The sequence below is a fragment of the Adiantum capillus-veneris genome, chromosome 14, assembly GCF_014529385.1.
Source record: "Adiantum capillus-veneris isolate H3 chromosome 14, ASM1452938v2, whole genome shotgun sequence".
NCBI classification, from domain to species: domain Eukaryota; kingdom Viridiplantae; phylum Streptophyta; class Polypodiopsida; order Polypodiales; family Pteridaceae; genus Adiantum; species Adiantum capillus-veneris.
In genome coordinates, this window is record NC_140944.1 from 97476505 (window position 1) to 97490114 (window position 13610).

Here is a 13610-nt window from a genome sequence, read left to right on the forward strand (position 1 = left end):
GGATGTTAACTATTTACATACTTACTTGTTCACAATGCTCGGGTAGTACGAAAGTGTCTCTTAGGTCAGTCCATTTCTTAGTAGAATCCACCTCAAGAAAACAAGACTCTCCTCTACGCACAGTAGCGTTGCGACCCTCCATGATTATCTTGAACCATTGCACGTCGAACAAGTCGACAAAAAATCCTCTGTAATCGATCCTCAAAATCTCTTGCAGCGTGCCGAAGTAAGTGAGTTCCGCCACCACAGGATCTGCATCAGAGGAACGTCGTCGACTAGACTGTTCAAATTTTGCCATGATTCCACAATCTTGAGTAAAACGCTTTTTGTCGATTCGTTCCACCCTAAAATGTCGACCTTTACACCATGCTGCTGTGTATGACTTATACTACAACGAACAAAGATTATGAGTGGCCGTTCAAACGTTTATAAATAAAGTCACTTGCTAGTCGTACATTGCAAACTTACCTTGGTCGCGCAACCCCGAGAGTACTCCCACTCTTCTTCAGTCACTTCGTCACCGCATTGTTGTGCGCTTTTCAATTGGTTGTGCAACCATCTTAAGCTCATGAAGGTTGGTAGGCTCTCCAGAACCGCTGGATAGTGCATCGGTGGTCGTCTTCCCCGTCTCCACTCGATTCGTGCCCTTTGTCGCTCTTGCTTTGCATCCTCATATTGTGAAATCCACTTTTGCATCACTGGATTGTGAAGCATGCAAAATCAGTTGATTTTAGCCTCTAGATCTTCCGTCATCTTCTTCTCAACACCGAGATTGCACATGACAATCCCAGATATGCGCTCATCATCTATGGTTCGCCATAGAGTGTCCCGGGATTTATCAAATCCGTCTAGCCACTCTCCAATGTACACTAGGGACTCTGATACCAACCAACCTTCTGCCATGCTACCCTCCGAACGTGCCTTTTGACGCACATATCCCTTAAGCGTTTTCATGAAACGCTCTAAGAAGAACATCCATCTGGAATGAACTGTGCCAACTATTTCCACCTCATCAACTATGTGAACAAGAAGATGCACCTGAATGGTTAGCATTGTAGTAGGAAAATGTTTCTCAAACATGCACACAAGCTCCCCAGCATTTAGTTTGGCGAATGGTATGGAGTCTACGTCGATCTCCTTTTGTGAGATCCATTGCACCAGCTTTGCAAGTTTGTAGATTGTGTTACGGATGTCGAGAGACAAACATCCCTCAATGGCAACCGGTAAAATAAACTGTAAAGTATGTGCAGCAATGATATTAAAGTCCACATTTTATGCAATGATATTAAAGTCCACTATGAACGTACCTGACACATTTTATGCCAATCGTGTGACTTCAAACCGGTAAGCTTTCCTTCTTTAGTAAAACACGTTCGGAGCGAGTGCATTACGCCAGTGGGGGTCCGCAAAGATCGAATGGTCTCTTTTACTTTGCGTTCTTGGGCTCTTGTGAAAATCCATGGTGCTTTAGGGAGTTTTATCGATCCATCAGACGCTGTTTGCGGCCAATATTGCTCCATACGATCCACATTTCTAAGGTCAACTCTGGCTCCCAAAGTATCTTTCTTGCCGGTCAGATGGTCCCATAGTAGATTACCCACATTCTTGAATATGTGCATTGGATCGAGCAAGTGATTGATCATGAGTCGGGGCCAGTATGGTAACTCGTACCATAGAGATAGTCTCTTCATCCCTGGAGGCAATCCATCATCGCAAATCTCCTTTTGCTCTAACCATGCTTGTGCAGACATCCTTGGTGGCTCTCTTCCCAAAAAGCCGTCGCGTAACACATGATTCTCTGGAAGATACGCTTGATGACCTTCGTAGATTTGCTTCTTCAGTGAGGGTGCCCTACGTGCATTCAGTCTAGGTCCACATGTGACACATGCTCTGTATCCGGTTGTTTGAAGCCCTTCATGTATACACATGATAATAGATCAACTATGGGAAAAAACAAGATTTACAGTGTCTGAGTGAGGAGTGTCAATAGATCACCTGAGCATTCTGTTAGCCCGGGATAGTCATGCATGGTCCACATTAGAATGCCTCTGATCAAAGCATTCCGTCGTCCTGTGTGTCGGCTCATATCCACCACCTCTATGCCAATCCACAATTGTTGTAGCTCTTCCAATAGTGGACGAAGATACACATCCATATTCCCCACTTTATATCGCCCTGGCACAATCAAGCTTAGCCATAGGTGCCCCTTCTTCGTAGTCAACCACGGGGGAATGTTGTAGTTGACGATGACAACGGGCCATACACTGTAAGATGTTGATCTTTGACCAAATGGATTTACGCCATCCATAGCCAGGCCTAAGCGCAAATTTCGAGCTTCCCTGGCAAAATCCGACCATGTTCCATCTATATGTTTCCACGCTACGCAATCTGCAGGAATTCGTAGCACACCATCCGAAGATTTATTCTCCTCATGCCATGATGCTAGGGCGGCCATGGACTTACATTCGAAGAAATTCTTGATGCGAGGAAGCAGAGGGAAATGTCGCAAAACCTTTTGTGGAATTTTTGTCCCGTGGAGATCTACTTGATATCTTTCGGAATCACATTTTGGACACTTCTCCATGTCTATGTATTCCCCTCTGAAAAGAATGCAGTCATTAGGACAAGCGTGGATAGAATTGTAATCCATCCCCAAGTTTCGCAAAATCTTTCTTGCTTCATCTCGGGAATCTGGCATCACATTGTCAGCTGGTAGTATGTGCTCTTTCAGCAATCTACACAACATAAAAATATGATACAGTCGTGTAAAAATCTATCAGATCATTATACATTTAGAGTTCTATTAAAGTAAACTAATTGTAATAGATCACCTGAAAAGCGCTGTGACGCTAGTGTCACTCCATCCAAACTTTGCCTGCATGTTGAGAAGAACCAGGAGTGCTTTCAATCTAGACATACGTGCTCCATTATACAATGGCGTATCGGCTTCACTTTTCATATCATCATAGATAAGCCTTTCTGAATCCATGATCGTCTCGATCATTTCATCAATCTCGGGCTCAAACATTGCCTCGTTGGGAATGTGCTCTGCATGATCATCCCCCGAGCTGTCAGAGGCTACATCTTGTGGCCTCACATATGCTGCTTGACCAAAGCGCCTGCGAACACGTCTATTGGGTTGCAAGATTGCTGCTTGTTGGCCAGCGTCAGAGTCCGACGAGTTATAATTGGCAACAACTCGATCTATAATAGATGGATCGAACTCGCCAAATTCGCGAACGTGCTGCAAAGAAACACGTCCTGTCCGTCGCACAGCATGCTTGCATTGATTACAAGGACAGAAGACCCTCGTTGAGAGATAGGTGTTTCGGTTGGACGGTCCCACATCCTCGTCGCTACTCATAATGAGGATAAAAAACTTATAACCTGGACAACAAATTTAATATTCTATTGGCATTCTTCGTCTTATCTCTCTCTCTCTCTCTCTCTCTCTCTCTCTCTCTCTCTCTCTCTCTCTCTCTCTCTCTCTCTCTCTCTCTCTCTCTCTCTCTCTCTCTCTCTCTCTCTCTCTACCTCACATTCTCTAGTCATGTCCAATCCCCGCACACCTCGGTCTAGAGGTGCACGGAGATCAGAACCACCGGGTTATAATCTCGTCTTTATTGGTCAATACCTATATTTGTGGGTACAAGAAATCTACACACCCACGTCTACATGATACTGCATGTAGTGGACAAAACCCCTTTGTCACTCTAGCTGTAGCTGTAGATCTTTTAACTGATCTAGCTATATTCCATTGAGGGCTTTCTTCACCCGCTTCATGCAGACATCGCAGTCTATGGAGACCTAAATCTAATCTAATATAATGTAAATCTAAATCTAGCTTAAATAAACGTAAATCTAGTTAAAAATAAACCTAAATCTAATTTAATGTAAGTCTACATATAACCTAATCTTTAACGTCTTTTAAGATAGTTTCCTACGACGTTATAACTCTCTTCTTCTTGTGTGTGTGCGCGTGTGTGGATGTGTGTGCCAATAAAAAGAGATAAATGGTATAACCTTTCTATCACCCATGCCAAGTATGATAGATTGATTATGCCATTTCCCTCTTGAATAATAGGTCTTGAGTTCAACTCCTCGTCGGCTAGATCTTTAGCTAAGTCTTTTAATTTTAATTAGTTTCCTACGACGTTAAATTAGTTTCTCTCTCTTTCTCTCTCAATGTGTGTGCGTTTTTTTGGATCGTATGCATGTTTTCTCTCTCTTTTCCTCTCTCAATATGTGCGTTTTTTGTTTATGCATGTTCTCTCTCTCTTTTCCTCTCTCAATGCGTGCGTTTTTTGTTTATGCATGCTCTCTCTCTCTTTTTCTCTCTCAATGTGTGTGTGCATTCTTTGTTTATGTATGTGTGTGTGCGTTTTTGTTTTTGTTTGTACTCTCTCTCTCTCTCTCTCTCTCTCTCTCAAAAACACTATGTGTGTGTGTGTGTGTGTGTGTATGTGTGTGTGTGAGAGAGAGAGAGAGGGAGAGAGAAAGAGGGGAAGGGAACATGAGAATAAGGAGAGGGAAGGAGCATACCTGGCTCTCCTTCCTCTCCTCGTGTGTGTCTGTGTGTGTGTGTGTGTGGAGAAGAAAAAGAGAGAAAGAGAGAGAGAGAGTGAGGGAGAGCGTTACCTGCTCCTTGCTTGAGGGCGCCGAAAAACTCAGATCTGAGATCTGAGTTTTTGGGCGTGCTCGGTTATTTTTTTACCCCAGCCGGCGTCGCTATAAGCGTCGCTATGAGCGTCGCAAATTTACAAAGAAATTTGCGACGCTCATAGCGACGCCGGGAATTTTTTTTTTGAGCGTCGCTGTGTGAGCGTCGCTAATATGAATAGCCTCTTGTAGTGTGTGGAAGAGTTGGGCCAAGGCACATTCAGATTGAGAGATGTTTTTGGTACACTTGTTTTGAAACCAGTCAATGGATTTAGGTTGAAGAAATTTTATGGCAAGATTCCCGAAGTTCCAAAATGGATGGTGAATAAAGCTGAGGAGATTGCAGTGAAATGGGTGCAAGCAGTGCCAGAGTTCAAGGAAGAATCTTTGGAGGATATTGGGGAATGTGAAGTGTCTAGCAGTGAGTCAGTGCTATGGAATTTTAAATTTTCAAATGGGAATTGTTTTGAGGATAAATCGCAACGGAAATGTATATTGTCACATTACCGAGGGTATGTCATCCAAGGTGTCATTAGTTCGTGGGGCAGAATATCTTAAAGGGAGATTCCCTTGAAGTGAGGGGTCTCATCACGCAATTTCAAATTAAGGGCCATCATGGGGTAGGCAGCACACATTTTGAAGTAGAAGGTCATTATTATTTTTCGTGTAAGTGTCCTGTGCTTTTAGCCAAAGGTACCTTTGACACTGCGCGTTAGTTCACCATCATCGCAGAAGCCATGTCTTTTGATAGCTTAAGGAAGCCCGCGGATGCTAAACAGCAAGAGCTTAGTGGTGAAGAGATGCCGCAGACGTGTTCTATGAAGATGGCTATGGTAGAGATTTTGTGCCTCCGTAGGGAGAGCATGCAGACTGTGGAGGAGAGCGAGACTGCAGAGTCGGGAGGTGAAGTGGACCTCGAGGAGATGGAAGTTGGTGAAAAGTTTGGTGTTCATGATTGAGACACTAAATTTTGGTTGCACCGGGTTGGTCTTTACGCGTATGCATGCCTAACTTGGGCATTCTGGGAGAAAATGATTGTGCAAAACAACAGCCTTGCCACCTTAGGAAAAACACTGGGTACATCATGGACGACAAAGACATTTCCCCAAAGTTGGTAGCGAAAGTCTTCCAGGTTTCTCATAATCCTTTGCATAAAATGAAGAAGGTAACAAAAGTGGTGATGAGGACGGAGTTCGGCCAGCTAGAAGGTAGCAGGGCATATTACATGGTGTGGAATCACGAGAAACTTCGTAATATTCACCTGTTCTGGTATCTGGATAAGTTTTTCTTGTTGGCTAAAATAGCCTACATGTCCAATGAAGCATTTGCCCCTATTTACTATGCTGAGCAGGCCAAAAGGTGGATTGGGCATCATTCATATATGACAGATTGCAGTTGGCAGAGCCACGAGATAAGCGCATGTCGCCTTCTATTACAAAAGTTGCACCCTACCTGCAAGCTGTCTTTTCTCATGTGCTACAAGTACCCATAACTCCACCACCGCCTAGTTTTATCAAAGGTCCGGATGTGCAGAGAATTAGTGAAGCTAAACAGAGAAAGTTGGATTGGGAAATGCCTTTTGGGGATAAGTCTAAAGCTACAATGGGTCAAGGGATTAAATCTCCAGTATGCATTGATGAGAAATTGCAGTCGGTTGGGAAGGTGCCACTTTTCCCTTCGATAACAGGCGTGTCTAACATTGACGCTAAGAGTTGTACCATTAATTTGTTTTTGTGAAAGGCTCGGGAAAGCTCAAGGGAGCGGACTCCGATTACACAGGCTTTAAAGGCCACTCCTTTTTCTCAAGCCCCAAGAGCAAAGTCGCAGGGTGTGTTTTCAGTGCAGGATGAGGTCCAAATTTTGTCAGATTTAAATCGATTCATATGCAACCAAGAGGCCATGGTTTTGACTTTGGAGACTTAGAGGGCTGAAGGGGAAAGAATAGATAGTCTGGAATGCGAAGTCAGTCATTTGCAGAGAAGAGTGGATGAAGTGTTGAAGGAGAAGACATCATTGCAAGATGAGTTGGCTCGGATGAGTGTGGACATGCGGAATAGGTTTTGAGATATGGCGGGAACTACGCAGGAATTTCAACTGTGGGCGGATAGACTTAAGGATGCTACTTAGAAACAGTTCCAAAATTTTGAAGATAAAATTGCACATCTGATTGCTGATAATAATTTCTTGATGAACCGATTGACTCCATTAGTGGATCTTGAGAAAGCCACTTTGGATGGCCAAAGAGTCACTGGAGTTTTAATTGTTGATGCTGATGTGGACACTCTAAAGAGGGAAGTGTTTGTCAGGCAGCTGGGCTCTTTCAGGAGCATATGGAAAAACCGATTCACAAATACAAATCATGGTTTGAAGCTGATGGTGAGTACAAGGTTCGAGAACAGAATGTGGAGCTGCAAGCTCGTAATGCTGAATTAGAGCTGTTGCTTGAGGCAATCCGGAAGTAGTTGATAATGCAATAGTCGGAAGTCCAATTGGGAGCACAAGGTGCTTAGTTTTGCTGGAAATTCCTAAGGGCAATATGGATGTAGCTACAGAGGGTTCAATCCTCATTGTGCATGTCATTGCTGGGGAGTCACCTGTGAGAGATGTTGTAATTGATGCACAAAAGCTGGGAGTAAATGAAGAATAGCACAGTGGCTGAAGGCGGATCAAGGGATAGTGGGTCCGAGGTCAACCTATGGTGCAAGCTACAGGGCTGTGCCAAGTGTTAAGGCTGCACCACGGGGGATTAGTCTTTTTGGGTTTTAAGTTATGTAATGGACCTTAATAGGATAATGTGTCTTTTGGATCTTAGTGAAGGGATGTGATGTTTTTATGTAAAGAAAGGGTGTTCGGGCATACCAAGAAGGAGATACGCTGATGCAGCAGATGTAATGGCGGATTCTATCTGTGTCAAGGAAGTGAATATAGTTTGTCATACACTATTGTCTTCTAATTTCATTTTTGTATTCTTGTCAACTTGGTGTTTTGAATACATAGATGAAGCAGTGATTGTCTGCAGAGTATGTCTGTGAGAGTTAATTGAAGTTTGTGACGATGGAGGATTTCTGTAAATGCATCTGAGAAGTTGTTAGGCAGTTTGTCATGAGTGCATGGTGTTGGAAGTGTGGATGTTTAAGGTATACATCATTGTTGTATCCATGGTTTTTATGATGCAATTCCTATGTAGAGCCGATTTTGATTGTTCGGCTATCATCTTCTCGTCCATCTCATCTTGTGAAACGTGTCCATGGTAGTGTTGGCTTTGGGTTTTTTGTGTGTATGTGTGTGCAAAGAGAGAGGGAGAGAGAGATTGGGTTAGCTTGGTGTGGGCGTGTTTACAGACTGGTGAGTGTGTGCATCAATGGGTATGAATACGGGTAATGATGTGCTATTGTCAGTTGAGTGAGCGATGCTGAGGTGGTTATGTTTTGAGTGTTTGTACTTGGATATGCTCAAAGGCAAGCCAGTGCAGTAGAGATTGGCAGAGTGTGCTATTGTGTGTGTGATTCTGTGTGGATAGGGGTGTCGAACAAACCCTGGGCTATAGAGGGAGAGACAAGTTATTTGTGTGCTGGGTGTGTTCCCTCTTTCCATCAGTGGTACCCCCATTGAGGATCTCCTCATTGCTCCTCAGTGAAGTTTTAAAGCTTGAAGATGATGCCTGATATCAAATTGGTGCTTGCTAGAGATGAAGAGACTGCAGATTGGTTTTCCAATCTAGAGCTCTACCTATTGCAGATTGGAATCCATAAAAAGAAGCAAAGTTGAAGGTGCTATCGTTCGCACTACAAGGACAAGCCAAAGACTAGTTTGAAGGATTGAAGGTTGCAGATTGACAGTCGTTACACAAGATTCAAAAGCAGTTTGTTGAATCTTTTCAAAAGAGGTTTTCTTCATCGGACCTAGATGCACAGTTGAGCCTCCTGAAGCAGGATGGAAGTGAAGATTTTGCTTTATTTTTGGATAAGTTAAAGAGTCTATTTGGGAGAGGATAGCTGTTGCTACATGCGTACAAAATGGGGAACTTTTCAAGCAAGAGCGATTTCTAGCCTACTTTCATCCAAGAATCAAAGAGAAGGTTGAGTTTGCTGGTGCAGAGGACTGTGCTCAAATGGTCTACTTGGAAAAGGAGATGAAGAGCAGGAAAGCAACAAGGAAGCTAGAGATGGGTTTGTTGAAGTCGACAGACTATGGATGTAGCTCGACAACGGAGTTGTTGCATGCCATGAAGCCAAAGAAGAGAAAGAGGTGGTTGCTTCACCGTTGCTAAGCCATTTTGGTTCTCCTTTTCAATTCGTACCTCTAGTTTGGTATGATGCTGTACAAGAGTCTGTTAATCTTGTTAGGGAGCATCCAGTCTTGTTCAAAGTGTGTACGCATGAAGAGTCAGATGAAGATGTGGAAAGCTCACTAGGAAAGCTTGAAGATGTTGGAAAAGTGATGGTCAAAGCTCTGTAGGAAAAAGGTAACCAGGGGGTTGGCAACCTGCCCCACTCATCATGTTGAAGAGCAGCAACACATTCTAGAAGTTGTGGACAATATCGACATACCAAAGAACAAGGTAATAGATCATGGCTCTCTCTTTTGTTTAGCAGATGATTTGGTAGTAGAAGAGGTCCTTGAAGAGAAAGATGACCTTCACAAGCCGATGGCTGAGCAATCCTCTCTTGAAGTGATTGATGACGGAGCATTTAGGGCTATGGTAGACAAAGACTTGCATGGCAAGTCAAGGAGAGAATGTGTGCCATTTGAAGAACCTATAGGCGAGTACGTGCATGAGAAACATGTAGGCTTGGTTATGCAGGAAGCAACGGTAGTGGAAAGTTTGCAAAGTTTTTTTGATGAGGGGTCTGCTATGAAGAGCTCGCTCTAGCAGGTGAGGAGATGATTATATATGGTGCAGGTGCTTCACATATTGATGTACAGGTTCATTTTGTGTACTAGGAAGGCATATGGATACAGGTTGACGGGTTTATGCTATGGAAAGCTCCAAGAGAGGTTTCTCCTTGGGTTTACATGTGCAAGAAAGAAGTTGACTATGCATGTTTTACAGATGGATGGTTGTACTCAAAACCATCAATTTGATCCAAGCAGAATTTACATCACCTTTGGGAGAGCGTATGGCTTTCCATTTGATCTGGAGGGCTTGAATAGTTGTTGAAGTATCTCTCTACCTATTGCTAATATCTATGTACATACTATAATATAGCTTTTTCTTTTGTAATCATATCCTATCTAAATAACGCATCGATTCAGAATGAATGTTCAACAAGGGGGGGGGGCAATGCTGGTGCACCCATTTTGTGTTGACCCATGGAGAAGCCACAAGCAGTGATGGGAAAACTCGTAGGGTGATGACATGGTGCTTGGACACATGGTAGGTGTAATTTTGAGTTGGTGCTTGTGATATGTATGCCATATGTGAGATTTTAGAGGTCAAGCCATGATGTTGGAGATCTATTGGTAAAAATGCTTCAAGCTGCCTAAAATGCAAGGCTTGCTAGGTTTTTTGTAGCCTCGGCTCTCCTCGACGGTTCAGACCGCTTCACATTTGGAGCTTTGGGGAGAAAGTATATGCTGGATTGGTAATCTAGGTCATCAAGTTCAGAGTTCTTATATGCTTAAGTGGAAGGCTTTGCCGCTCGTCAATTGGATGTCACATTGCGTTTGAAGCCAAAAGCGATTGCGGCGGTCATGTTCTTTCTTGCAGCAATATCATTATCCAAAAACCGTGATCATGGGGTTTTCTCGTTCACTTTTGGGAGTGGTTTGAAGCATTGGCCTCATGGTTTTTAATAATGCTTCTGTGTGGGGATCTTGACGCAACCGCCAAGGTCCAGGGTTGCCGGGCAGGCCATCTGAGCCGTTTGTCTAGTAGCGATTCCATATAGTAATTTCAGCCGATGCCCGTCAGATGTCAGACACATCAGCACTCATAATCTCAATGGCAATGATTGCCAATGATTGTACACCAGCTCAGCATGAAGAATAACTGACTAGCTGCGTGGCGTTGCAGGAATGTACGACACCTCAGTATGCGGGATAACCAACTGTTGTTGTGTTGCAGGACTGTGTCTGGCAATGCAAGGCTGTGGTCAGAGACCAGTGCTTGGCCCGGCTCCTCTGGACCTTGAGGGCGGGGAATGGTCATTTTAAATGACCATTCCCTACCCCATGAAGCTCATCGCATGGGAATGGTCGCTAAGATGACTTAAAGTTAAATGGCAACCCAAATTTTAAAAGAAACAGAATATAAAGTTGACGTAATATAAAGAGAATAGAAAGTGTCTCCAGGTGGACGTGCAGTTCAAGAGGTCGACATGACAGAGAGGAGCTGCCACCCAATAAGATAGCGCTGCATGGAGAGAGCCGCGAGGGTTGCATGGCATGATAGGAAGCCATGAGAGGTGGCGGGTTGTAGAGAGGTAAGCTGGGACTTGCAAAAGGGCGGCTTGTCAAGAGTTCGTCGTGGTTTAAAGAAGGAAGTGAAAGGACACTGATTACCGTCATTGTTTTATCCATGGGTTTTTATGATGCAATTCGTGTGTAGAGCCGGTTTTGATTGTTCGGCTATCATCTTCTCGTCCATCTCATCATAAAAACCCATTGGTAGCAAATGCGGGGCACCTCTATAGCTTAGCCAAGGGAAAGCAAATGCGGGGCACCTCTATAGCTTAGCCTCCCTTGCAGTTTGAGAACAAACTACCTATCTCTCAAAACACCTGCAACCTGCATGCAACAACACCAAGAGATCCAAAGCCTTGCACCCAACTCTTGCCGGCTGTATAGCTGCCCGACAAGATAACAAACTCCACAATCAGGCGTACATAAGGAGTACAAGATTCCACAATCTGTACATAGGGAATTGAGCATGTCGGGCACCCGAAGAACATATGTACGGCTCCTGCTATAAACTTCAAGAGGGCTGATCTGTAGTCCTACAAAGCATGAGTTCTCGGACCAAAATCCTTGCTCAAAGATTTCCTGCTTAACAGCTTCAAAGAGCAGCCCAATTAACGATATTTCCCACCTATATAGGCTATGAATGCAAATCCCAGAAGAGCTGAACATGATCTATAAACTGATCCTGTGTGTGTGCAAATGAGCTCATGCTCTGCTCACAAGCATTCACGCCCCAAGAACAAACACTGCTTTCTGAATACCTGAATATCTTGCTGAAATTCACGCTCAAAGAGTATGCCTTAAGTCAAGCACAAGCTGATTTACATGACCTCAGAAAGAGCTACATAATCCCTGCACTCTTTCTCCTTTCTGCCAACACTCATCGAGCAGCTCCTGAGTGCCTAATTCTGAATCACACAGACAAAAAAACAATCGGCACTCTCTCTATTTTCTGCGGATTCTCCCCTTTCGAAATTCTCCCCCCTTGCATAGGCTGAATGATAGTACTCCAGCCAAAACATATGCGTCCTTGTTTCCCCCAAGCTGGCACTCTCAGCCTCCCTCTCTCTCTCTCTCTGCTCGCCACCACTCCCCTTTCCAAAAACGACCTCCCACTACTCGATCACAGCTCTCCCGTAGTTATCAAAAACACTTTTTTCATTTAACCCTCTACCTTTGCTTGTAGATACATTAGCATGCAATAATAAAGTGAGTCCAAGCATGCAATACAAAACCTCTCAACGAAACTCACACAAGCTCAGACTCACCAACTGCATCGAGCTCGCACATCCCAAAAATTCTTCAACATAGCTTCGAAGGAGAACCTCCAAATAACAATACATATGATATCCGTTCAGACCAAAAACATCAGCAAACAGACAAGACAAACCAAACCTTTCTACATCGACCTTTACCAACCACTTCCCAAGTGCAACAGGCTATGCATGCCTACGTACAAGAGGCCATCTCACAAGCCTCTTGCCCATTCGAAAAACGCTTGACAACGTGTGTGCAAAGAGAGAGGGAGAGAGAGATTGAATTATCTTGGTGTGGGTGTGTTTAAAGACTGGTGAGTGTGTGCATCAATGGGTATGGATATGGGTAATGATGTGGTGTTGAGTGAGCGGTGCTGAGGTGGTTATGTTTTGAGTGTGTGTAGCCGGGTATGCTCAAAGGCGAGCCAATGTAACGAACAAACACTGAGCTATAGAGAGGCGAGTTATCTATGTGCTGGATGTGTTCCTCCGAGTCCCCCTTTCCAACATGTTGGAGCAGCAAAGGGCAACAGACATTAGAATTCCAATTAATGTAGAGGGGACTTGACAGGTGGGGGCTATTTGTGATCGCAACAACAAAGTCCAAGACAAATCGAAATAGTAAGAGCAGGGCTATAACATCATTGAGAGTGGCCAAAAAGGCTGCAACATCACTGAGCTAAAAGACAGTCAGAGAAGCATCGACTTTAAGACTGAGAATAAAAAAAGAAGCGATAGCATCGAGGATGAAATGTAGTCATAGAAAGGAGTTTTTAGTGATGACAACAAGTAAACAAGATCTGTGAACGTCTGAATCAAGCTGTAGAATTACTTGACAAGCAGCTAGTGCGAGGGGCTGGAATCGCTAGATGCTGGTCACCATGGATGCAAGAACTCTGAATCACCAGATGCTAGTCAAAAGCAAATTGATGTTATGTCGCTCATCACTTGCAAAGCGACTAGGCCATGCACATGCATGGAAACTCTAGATTGGGTTGATGTTAATTGAGGCATAGTGCAAAATTAGCAAGAGTCGCTAATCTGGTAGCATATTGCCAACTTAGACAGGTTCTGAGAAGATTGTACAAGATGATGGCCAACTAGGGCCGCAACATGGCTTCATGTAGGTATGATGACAAGCTTGAGTGATGATGAATGAGAGACGTTGGTGAGACCTTCATGACGTGAAAAGCATGGAGGCCAAGGAAGGCATATGGGGATGGTGTGTCCAACATCAATGGAGTAGATATTGAGTGTGGTTGTGTTGCGATTGCGGATTCTGAAAATAGGGCA

General features: G+C 43.9%; 1 protein-coding gene across 1 annotated transcript; it reads left to right on the plus strand.

Annotated features, from left to right (window-relative positions):
* Positions 1 to 5396: 5396 nt before the first annotated feature.
* Positions 5397 to 5618, plus strand: LOC147442806 (uncharacterized). The gene has a single exon (XM_086529890.1). The coding sequence runs from the start codon at positions 5397 to 5399 to the stop codon at positions 5616 to 5618; it is 222 nt and encodes a 73-aa protein (XP_086386016.1).
* Positions 5619 to 13610: the final 7992 nt, after the last annotated feature.